Source organism: Callorhinus ursinus, unplaced genomic scaffold (assembly GCF_003265705.2).
Source record: "Callorhinus ursinus isolate GAN/ISIS: 27379988/994484 unplaced genomic scaffold, GSC_fseal_2.0 scaffold8, whole genome shotgun sequence".
Taxonomy (NCBI): Eukaryota; Metazoa; Chordata; class Mammalia; order Carnivora; family Otariidae; genus Callorhinus; species Callorhinus ursinus.
Window position 1 is genome coordinate 2,445,742 of NW_027397070.1, and position 9,675 is coordinate 2,455,416.

The 9,675-nt window shown below is 54.3% G+C and overlaps 3 protein-coding genes across 10 annotated transcripts in view; 1 reads left to right on the forward strand and 2 right to left on the reverse strand.

Annotated features, from left to right (window-relative positions):
- Window positions 1-13: 13 nt before the first annotated feature.
- Window positions 14-2,280, reverse strand: EMC9 (ER membrane protein complex subunit 9). Of its 3 annotated transcripts, XM_025870287.2 has the most exons (6): window positions 2,083-2,212; window positions 1,726-1,768; window positions 1,509-1,585; window positions 568-637; window positions 384-478; window positions 14-226 (listed from the first exon to the last, which is right to left on the reverse strand). In XM_025870287.2, the coding sequence occupies exons 1-6, from the start codon at window positions 2,112-2,114 to the stop codon at window positions 46-48; spliced, it is 498 nt and encodes a 165-aa protein (XP_025726072.1). In that variant the 5' UTR covers window positions 2,115-2,212; the 3' UTR covers window positions 14-45. The 3 variants fall into 3 exon arrangements, with proteins under 3 accessions (XP_025726072.1, XP_073751085.1, XP_025726071.1); XM_073894984.1 differs by lacking the exon at window positions 1,726-1,768 and having other exon boundaries at window positions 2,083-2,280; XM_025870286.2 differs by having other exon boundaries at window positions 1,726-2,211.
- Window positions 2,281-3,246: 966 nt separating this feature from the next.
- On the reverse strand, window positions 3,247-6,784 carry PSME2 (proteasome activator subunit 2). The gene is made up of 11 exons (XM_025870279.2): window positions 6,626-6,784; window positions 6,283-6,315; window positions 5,807-5,869; window positions 5,481-5,567; window positions 5,346-5,376; window positions 5,162-5,259; window positions 4,326-4,394; window positions 4,094-4,161; window positions 3,875-3,929; window positions 3,479-3,565; window positions 3,247-3,387 (listed from the first exon to the last, which is right to left on the reverse strand). The coding sequence occupies exons 1-11, from the start codon at window positions 6,671-6,673 to the stop codon at window positions 3,307-3,309; spliced, it is 720 nt and encodes a 239-aa protein (XP_025726064.1). The 5' UTR covers window positions 6,674-6,784; the 3' UTR covers window positions 3,247-3,306.
- A 342-nt stretch (window positions 6,785-7,126) lies between these two features.
- The window catches only part of RNF31 (ring finger protein 31), an 11,386-nt gene continuing 8,837 nt past the window's right edge, over window positions 7,127-9,675 (forward strand). For 4 of the 6 annotated variants that reach the window (XR_012378945.1, XM_025870248.2, XM_025870251.2 and 1 more), the window contains exons 1-6: window positions 7,127-7,974; window positions 8,061-8,207; window positions 8,361-8,516; window positions 8,751-8,819; window positions 8,913-8,988; window positions 9,220-9,397. Coding sequence is in view for 5 of the 6 variants with exons in the window: in XM_025870248.2 (XP_025726033.1) it covers window positions 7,783-7,974; window positions 8,061-8,207; window positions 8,361-8,516; window positions 8,751-8,819; window positions 8,913-8,988; window positions 9,220-9,397 (818 nt within the window). In the remaining variant the exon portion in view is untranslated. The remainder of the gene's footprint in view (window positions 7,975-8,060; window positions 8,208-8,360; window positions 8,517-8,750; window positions 8,820-8,912; window positions 8,989-9,219; window positions 9,398-9,675) is intronic. The other 2 variants (XM_025870250.2, XM_025870253.2) reach the window with 1 other exon arrangement.

Sequence of the window (9,675 nt, forward strand, 5' to 3'; positions counted from 1 at the left end):
CTTTATTGGATCCTGACCCTTCCCCTCCCACCCCCCAGCCCTGGCTCAGGTATTTCCATTGGTGGGACCCACCCATTGGGTGATTTGGGTGTTCAGCTGCTGGTTGGTCCAGTCCTGCCGGATGTCGTCAAGGTGGCAGTCAAAGTCCACAAGGTGCTGGTGGGCCCGGCCCTCCAGTAGAGCTCCCACCATCTGCCGTGACTCTTCCCAGTCCCTCCACATCACTCTGAAATAATAACCCCCATGAAGGTCAAACTCAGCAGGCGGCCAGACACTTGGCAGAGGTTAGCATCTACAGAAGGACCCTTGGGGCAAGATCAAGGACAGAGGAGGCCCAGGAGCTGTGGGCTTCCAAGAAGAGGTGAAGGGAGTGGGGCACTCACAAGTTCTTGTCCTTGGGGACCCAGCGGGGACCATGGTTTTCCAGGACGATGACGGGGGGCACATGAGGCTGAGGCACCAGTTTCTGATTATCCAACTGTGCGGACAAGGAAGGTCTGGTGAGGGTTTCAAGGATCTCCCTTCCTACTTTCTCACCAACTCCCCACCCTGAAACCCAAACCTCACCATAATAAGGACTGCACCAGGGAAGAATTCTGCAATCCGCCCAGCGATTTTCAAGGCCAGAGGCCCAGCGCTGTATAGAGGGAAGATCAGAGGAATGAGGAGCTGGCCTTGGGTAGACCCTTTCCATCTGAGCTGGACCTCCCAGGTCTCCTAGATGATGGCGCAGTGGTGGCCTTTCCCTGTAGCGGGGTCTGGGGGGTCAGGCCTGCTTGAAGCTTCATACACAACTGCTTAATGCTTGAGTGCAGTGGAAAACAGGTGCTCAGATTGCTGGTCAAGGTGATCAAAGGTGATCTTTTGGGAGGGTAATTTGGCATAACCACCCAAATTTAAAGAGTATATGCTGACCTAGAAATTCCACTTATAATTTACTGTAATAATTGGACAGTGTCTGTATTAACAAAAAATGGGAAACAATATCAATGTTTAAGGCATTAAATAAATCATCGTACTTCCATACTCATACTATATAGCTGGTAGGATAAGGTAAATCTTGGTGTAGAGAGGGAAAAATGGCAAATATTTACTAAGTGAGGTGAGAAAAGCAAATTATAAACCTGTATAATTTGACCCAGATACATGATTAATACGTAAGTAGATAACTTTTTCTATATATAAGGACATTTCCTTTTTTCCCCCCAAAGTTGCTGGTTGGGCTTCCTCTGTGTTCTTTCAGCACGTGGCGGGGGTCACCTCAGTTAAAGCCAAGTGTCAGCCTGTTATTGATACACAGCTATGCTCCCCACCCCCACCACAGCTCCTCCAGGGAGCTCCTTCATATTTCTTTATATTCCCTCACTCCAGTACCCAGCCTAGTGCCTGGTAGATATAGTTCCTGCTCCTAAGCATTTGACGAAGGAAAGATGGAAGGAATGACCAAGAGTTCTCTTGATCCCCCATCCCATAACCCCTAGCCTTCTGCCTCTGGCTACTCCACTCACCTCTGGTCGTCCAGAGCTGCATTGGCATGATAGTACCCAGCCACTACCAGACCGGCCTGCGCGCCCCACACATCCACCTGCCGTGGGAAAGGGGCCATCAGAAACTCAATCGTGCCGCCCGCCCTGTAGGTGCGCACTGCTGCCAAGAGACCGGGGATGGGCTTGGGCTAGGGGTTAGGGGGTTTCGCGGTGGTCGGTGGGCGTCCAGCGGCGGCACCTGGTTGAGAGCGACCTCCAGCATGACGGACAGGGCCAGATGGCTGTGGAACAGGGGCACACAGTCGGTGAGACACAGACATTCTCCCGACCGCGGAGCGGGCGCCAGCAACAGCCCGTTGACGGCGGCGTGCGGGTACCGGGCGGCGTGCAGACACATCTTCACGTAGGCCCGGGCCGAGATCTCCACCTCCCCCATAGCCAGCTGGGCCCCAGCTCGCGTCCGCGAAGCTCCCTCCCCGGCGCCTTCCTTGGCCCTTCCCTCTGCCCCCTCACTTAGATTCGGCAGTGACGCTGACTCGGCGCGAAGGCAGCCCGCCGGCTCCCGGGGACCTGGGTCCCGGCGCCCGGCCCCCACCTGGCCCAGAACGCAGACGGTCCGGATTGCATGCTGCAGCGCCGAACTCCGCCTCCGCCCGCCCCCAAAGGGCGGCCGCAGATCCTCGCGGGTCTGGGGGACTCCCGGCCGGCTGCGGTAAGCAGCACCCGCTTCTAGAGTCCCGCCCACGTGGTGCTCTTTGATAGGCTTAAAGGTTCTCATTTTGCCCAATCATCGGCCGCGTCCAAACCTTGCCCCGCCTTTGTCTCCCGCGAACTGGAAAGAACCCACAACTGAAAACTACTTAAGAGAACCGCCTGCACGCTGATTGGCTAGGCTACTCGACTTCGGTCCCGGATTGCAGGATGGAAGCTTCGTCTGAAACCTGTGCCGCCCGCCCCCGCAGGCCCAGCAAAGCCAGCAGGGTGGAGCGCGCGCTCCGCGTGGGGTGTCCCAGAGCGCTCGATCTCCGAACCTGGACACTAGCGCCCTGCCTTGCTCCTACTATGGAATGAGTGGATTTGTACTCTAGGCCAGCTCCGTCACTGATGAGCCGTGTTACCTTTGCCACTACAGGATATCTGGCCCTTGGTTTCCTTAATGTAGTCTCTGCAGAAATAAAGGCGTTAATTGGCTGAAGGAGGGGGAAAGAGGACAAAACAATTTACAGACCCATCCTTCCCTTAATGTCCTGCGGTATAATTTCCTTCAACATAATGCCTTGGGAGCGTTTTTTCCCTTGTCAGCTCTTGAGGAGTCCCACCATTCACCCATAATTCTGCCAGGGAAAACTCACTCCCTCTCCAGGCTTGCACTGAGCTGATGATGAGTGTTGTTCTTTCTTCTTTCCCTGATCTCAGCCCTGGAGCTTTCTCCTTGCTCAGCTTTCAGTCCAAAGCCTGATTATTCCTATAAGGGGTCTGTGCAAATGCCACTTCTTCCAGGAAGCACTCACGAGCCCCCCAGATGTTTGAAATAATCTTGTGAAATCCCCAAATACAGGCTATCTATATGGCTGTCACGACATGTCACAATTTCCACCCTGTTCTTTAGGATGACTTCTTAAGAACAGGATGGGTTTCCCATTCATCTTTGGCTTCATGGCATCCTTTCTCTTTCCTGCAGCCACATTCACATTCGGTGTCTGGACATAGGTGACACTCAATAAATGCCTTCTGAATGAATGACACACACCGGAGATAATTCACACAAAGCATAGGTCATTTATTATTATTATTATTATTTTGTTTTTCTGGCCCTCGACTAGTACATAGACGGCTTCTCTTCACCCTTTGGGTTGATGATTTTCTCTAGGTTGCTGCTGATGATATGATAAAGCTCAGCCTGGAAGAAGGCCAGAAGGGTGGCAGTTAGGTTCTTGGCTTCTCCCCCAACCCCCTCAACCATCTCCCATAGGGGCTTACTCCACACTCACATAGAAGGCCCTCAGGTCCAGCACCATGGCCCTGAGCTCCCCATAGGCTGCCTCATCTCGCTCATGCACCAGGGCCCGATAATCCATCTGGGATGTGGGAGGCAAAGCTGAGTCAGCCCCATGGGAGGTTGGGACATTAATCTGGTTTCCTCATATAGGAAATAGGTAACTTGAGGATGAGCCCCTTCTCAGCACTAAGAAATGGAATCCCACAGGATCAAGCCGAGAAAGGGGTCAAGGTTTTTGAAGCCCAAATCAGTTTTTCTAGCCAATGCTCTTGGCTTAGTATTTTCCACATTGGGAAAGTCAGAAAACAGACAAGGAAGACCTCTAGCCCCTCTTCCTTGCCCCAACCCCAGCCAGCCTCAGCTAAAAGCCTGGTGACTATCTACTCACTACATGAGTCTCCTTAGAGGCCTTGGCCACAGCATCCCCGCGTTCTGAGAAGTACCTGCCAAAAGCAAGGGAATAAACACAGGAACGGGTAGTGAGAGAGAGACACTCCCTCAGATCCTTCCCAGAGCCCCCCATTGTCCTGATGGGACTGCCCAGCTTTGGGAATCCCAAGGAAATGTCCCTGCAGCACACCCGTGCTGGCCCTCCAGCTGCCCTCACTTGGAAATGGTTGTCTGGAAGGCTTCTACTTTTGTCTTGACTGCATTTACCCTCTCCAGCACCTTCTCCTGTGATTAAAAAAAAGAGAGAGAGATGGGAGGCAAGAAAAACACTTCATCTCCTCCCTCCTTCACCCACCACCTTCCTCTTCCTCCCAGGTCATATCTAGTTCCTATGTCTCACTCCCCAAGTCTCTCCCTGCTCTCAATGTCCTCATACACCCTTTTCTTACCTGGATTGCCACCCCAAAGTCATTTCCATCCTCAATCTTGGGGATCAGGTGCTGGATCCAGGTGATCACCTAAATTATGATCATGTAGGAATCATTCAACAAACTTACTGGGTTTTTCCTTTTACTGCCACTTCCTAATAACAGCTATATTTATTTATTTATTTTTAAGGTTTATTTATTTACTTGAGAGAGAGCGAGCGAGCGAGCACAAGCAGGGGGAGCAGCAGAGAGAGGGGGAGAAGCATGCTCCCCACCAAGCAGGGAGCCCGACTCGGGGCTCAATCTCAGGACCCTGAGCCAAAGGCAGACGCTTTAGCTGACTGAGCCACCCAGACACCCCTAATTGAGGATTTATTAAGTGCCAGACACTGTGCTACATATATATCTCATTTAATCCTCACAGCAGTTTTTCAAGATACATATTTTTATTGTACCCACTCAATAAATGAAAAAACTGAGTCACAGAGTGTCCAAGAAACTTACTTAAGGTAACCAGCGAGGTAAGTGATGGAGTCAGAATTTGAGCCCAAGCAGTCTCTAGGGCCCAAGCTCTTAAACCAACTCATGACGGCACAACACCTGCACTGTGTACCTGGTACAGAGGTGGGTTCTGACACTATGGAGGTGGATACAGCACAGTCTCTGATTACACAGGGATACCACTGTGATATCAGAGGTCTAGCAGAATGAGAACACAAGGTATTGAAACCCAAAGCACAGAGGAAGTTTCCTATGTCAGAAATAGGTCCTTGAATGAAGGACTTGCATCTCTCAAGGAGACCAGGGCCGGGCCTGGCTAGTCTTCCCTTTCTCTTTCTCGCAGTTCCCAGGCTTACCAGAATGCATTTTTCTTTGAGAGTCCAGACTTCTGGCTTAACCAGGGCAAGGAGGACAAGAACCTTCTCATTTCCAGGGAGAAAGCCACACTTGGGAACTGTGAAAAAGAGGGCATTCAGGCCCCTCCTCATCCAGTAGGCACTGTGCCGTTTCCTCTTCCCTAGCCACCCCTTCCTCTCTTACCTTCTTTCTTTTCCTGCTTATCTGTTTCCATCTAAGGTAAAAAGGGGGACAGTGCCTTTAGAAAAGTCTTGGAGGCTGGAGGGCCATCATCTCCACCTGGTTTATGGTCTGAGCCCTGCACCCCGAGTGCCTCACCTCATCATCCTTGGGTGGGGGGTCTGGGATGGGGATGTCCAGTGGCGCCCGGAGAGAGGTCAGGTCAGCAACATTGAGGGAGTCCTCCTGCACAGAGCTCACTGTCAGTGGCTGCCCAGCCTATTCCCCTCATTCTGAGTCACAGCCTTCCCTCCACACAGCCCACCCAACCCTCTGCCTAGGCTCAGGCCTCACGCCATCCCAACAATTCCAGTCCACCACTCATAACTGTTCTCTGCATGCTGAGCCCAGTTGTTATCTAGAGGGGGTGGGTGGAGAGGACAGAGGCCTCTTGGGATGGGGTGGGAGGGGCCCATACTACTCACTTGCAAGAGCTGATTCAGGTGTACGATTTTCTGTGGCAAGAAACTGTAGAGGAACTCCTCTGCCTGTGGGTAACATTGCAAGGGTGGGGAATCTCAGAAGACGCTCCAGAGGTGTCTGAGAAGTAGCACTGGAAGGGCCCTTGTAAATGATTGACTCCAATGCTTACAAATAAGGAAATTGAAGCCATGAGAAGTGAAGGGACTTGCCCAAGCTGGGAAGTGGCAGAACCAAAGTTAGGACTTTGGGGCCACAGCTTTTCCCTCCACACCAAAAGAGGGGAGAAGAAGCGGCCGAGGTGGAGAGAATATTAAGAGGAGGCAAATTAAAGGTAGAGATCAATAATTAGGAGCCTTGGGTGAAGGTTTGATAAGGGAAGTAGGGCCCAGGGTGGGTTTGGGGGTCACTCTGAGAGGTTGCAGCCCTCAAGTATTGGTCTAAGATTCCGAGTCAAATCGCTTGAATCTAGAAGACTTACCTCCTGGAAAAGATTTTGCCTGAAGACATCCACCTGCACAGAGAGCAGAACCCGGATGTTGGTTAAGGGTCTCAGTAGTCAAGAGTAAGATCCCACCCACAAAGGGATGCCCTCCAACTTGGCTCAGGCCTTTCCTACCACAAGCCAGATTTCCCTGGAAGCTCAGGCTCAGTACAGAGACTGGCCAGAGGGCAGGAATCTGGGAATCCAACGGCAGAAGTGAAAGCACTAAGGAGAGGTTGGGGGAGTTCTCTGGCACGGCCTTGGTCCCCTGGAGTACCCAGCCTGGCCTCCAGCCAGGAGGGCTCCCCGGCCCTTTCCTGGCCTCCCGATCCCCCATTACCTGTTTGCGGGCTTCCCCGCTCAGGCGCACCCCACTAGGCTTGGCCATGCTGCTCCAGTTGCAAGATCTCCGGTCTCCCGGCTCGCTGCCTGGCCTTTCGCTTTCACTCCCCACGTCCAGGCCCGCCCCCCTCAGCCCCGCCCCCTTCCTTCTTTGCCCCCTCCCTCTGGCAGGCCGCAAACCGTAGGCAGCCCCTCAGTCATTCTCGGCCTGCTGCGACTAGTAGAGGCGGTGCGGACTCGGTCACAGGCCCAGGGGCTTGTCCGAGGGAGGGGCTAGGATAAAAGTGGGGCCGCGGCTACCGAATAGGGGCTGTCCCTCGGAGAAGGGGTGGGGCTTCTAGGGAGGGGTCAGGGCGGTCCCGGGAAAGTCCAGGGGTGGGTGGGAGGGGTAGGAAAGTGGGAAAGGGGGCGTTCAGTGGTGGTGCTCCCCCTAGAAGGCTCGGCTGCAGGGAGGGGCTCGAGAGGGATCAGAGTGGAAGTGGGAGGGAGGGCCGGGGGCTGAGAAGGTCTAGTAGGAATATGGAAGGGAGCAGACTCGGGGGATCCCTCTGGGAGGGCGCCCTGCCTTCAAGACCGACTAGGGAAGGGGCAGGACTCGCTTGAGGGGCCCAGACCGGCCAAAGCTGAGTCCCGGCAGAGTGGGGCTTCCCCGGTGGGGACCGGAGCGAGGCCGACTGATCTAAATAGAGAAGGCTTTGAGGGAAAAAAGGTAACCCCGCTCCTAGGGCCATCCGGAAAGAGGCGGAACCAGCCTAGAGAAAGGCGGGGAAGAGCGCTAGTTCGGCGTTTAAGGCCCAGAGGCTCTGGGGGAGGAGCCAGGGACCATTTGTCCTTCTCATTGGCTGGGCCCTGGCTTCCCTCTTGGCCACGCCTCCTAGTTTCCTGACCCCACCCTGTCCTAGCCTTAAAGCCCTCCCCTTCCCCTGAAACCAGGTCGCAATCCCGCCCTCTTTGCTAGTGCTTCCTGTTCCCGGCTAACCCTGGCGCGGGGCCCGGGGCCTGAGACTGACCGTGGCCTGAGTGACCTGGGGCGGCTTCGCCGACCGAGTCGGGCCGCGAAGCCGGACACCAGGCGGGAGGGGTGGCGCTCAGGCCGCGCACAGCCTGCGCCAGGTCCCGGCGGGCGACGGGGCTGGGGTTGACTCCTGTCTCAGGATGCCGGGGGAGGAGGAGGAGCGGGCCTTCCTGGCGGCCCGCGAGGAGCTGGCGAGCGCCCTGAGGAAGGATTCCGGGCAGGTGTTTTCCATGGAGCAACTCCGGCCGCTATTGGTCACATCCCTGCCTCCAGCAGCCCGCTACCTGCAGCTGGACGCCGCACGCCTGGTCCGCTGCAATGTTCATGGGGAGGTGAGGCCCGGCCCCGCTCGGGAGGGGGACAGAGGACCTGAGCCCAGGGCGGGGCTCACAGCTCTGCGCTCTCTGACTGCTCTCAGCCCCGAAACTACCTCAACACCCTGTCCACGGCCCTGAACATCCTGGAGAAATATGGCCGCAACCTCCTCAGCCCTCAGCGGCCCCGGTACTGGCGCGGGGTCAAGTTTAATAACCCTGTCTTTCGCAGTACGGTGGATGCTGTGCAGGTGAAGCCCTTGGGCCCCTTATGGGAGGAGGGGACTTGGCCTGGCCTGGGGCGTTGGTTAGAAACGGCCGGAGGCTGTGCTTAATGGGAAGGGGGGTCCAGCCCTTTTGGGAAGGGGGCCTGGTTGATGGTGACTGGTTTGAATGTGTGGTAGGGGGGCCGGGACGTTCTGCGATTGTATGGCTACACAGAGGAGCAACCAGATGGGTTGAGTTTCCCTGAGGGGCAGGAAGAGCCAGATGAGCACCAAGTAGCTACAGTCACACTGGAAGTACTGATGCTTCGGACAGAGCTCAGCCTGCTGTTACAGGTGAGATGCTGAAGTGTCTCTAGTCCTGAGGACTTAAATACCAGGTCTGGGGAGCCCACCTTCACTCCCACAGGCAGTCTGGGGACCGTCATGGTGCTGAACCGTGGGCATAGTCCCCATAGCGACCTGGGAACTTCCCATACTGTTCTTCCTGTGGATGTTGGGAGACCAGGGCTTTGAGGGAGGGCCTTGTCCTAGGACTCCAGGTGGGAACTCTTCTTACCTTGTTTGCAGAATACTCACCCAAGACAACAAGCCCTAGAGCAGCTGCTGGAAGACAAGGTTGAGGATGATGTAAGGAAGGTAGGGATGGGGCTCTAAGACCTGATGACCAAAGGGGACAGGGGTTGTGGGACTGTGTGTCCCCAAACCCTTGCCCTGCCCTTTTCTTCTCAGATACTGCAGCTCTCAGAGTTTGCCCCCTTACTGAGAGAGATTGCTCCTGGCCCCCTCACCACACCCTCTGCCCCAGGTACTATTCATCCTGTAATGGGGGTGGGGCGGTTTCTAGTAGACCATATTGATGGAAATTTGGGGCCCCCTTCTGTTTATCTTCTTGTCTTCTTAAAAGAAATTAAAATTGTTTCCTTGGGTCTGGATATGTTGAAAAGTAGTCTGTGATTTGTACCCTCCCACTGCAAATTCAGATGGAACTTGGTCTTTTTCAGAAAGATGTTCAATTTTCTTCTCTCCTGTTCTCCAGGCTCCACTCCTGGGCCCTGCTTCCTCTGTGGCTCTGCCCCTGGCACACTGCACTGTTCAACCTGTAAACAGGCCTTATGCCCAGCTTGTGATCGCCTATTCCATGGACACCCATCCCGTGCCCATCACCTCCGCCAGACCCTGCCTGGGGCCGCCCAGGCCACCCGCCTGACCCCCAGGTGAGAGATCTTCTCTTCTGGGTAGGAGTGAAGTTGAGAGAACTTAGTGACTTGAGTATCTACTGGATGTTAGTTTCTATGCTAAAGACTGTTTCATGTAAGACAAGCAGCCAGTTATTGCCCTCCACAAGGTCACAGACATACCTATCAAGCAAGTATCAGTCACAGCAAGATATATTATTATGTTGTGCAAATAGATAGGAACAGGAGGAACCTAGCCTAAAGGATCAGCTCAATTGGTAGGATTTTTTCTTTCCTTTTTTTTTTTTTTTTTTTTT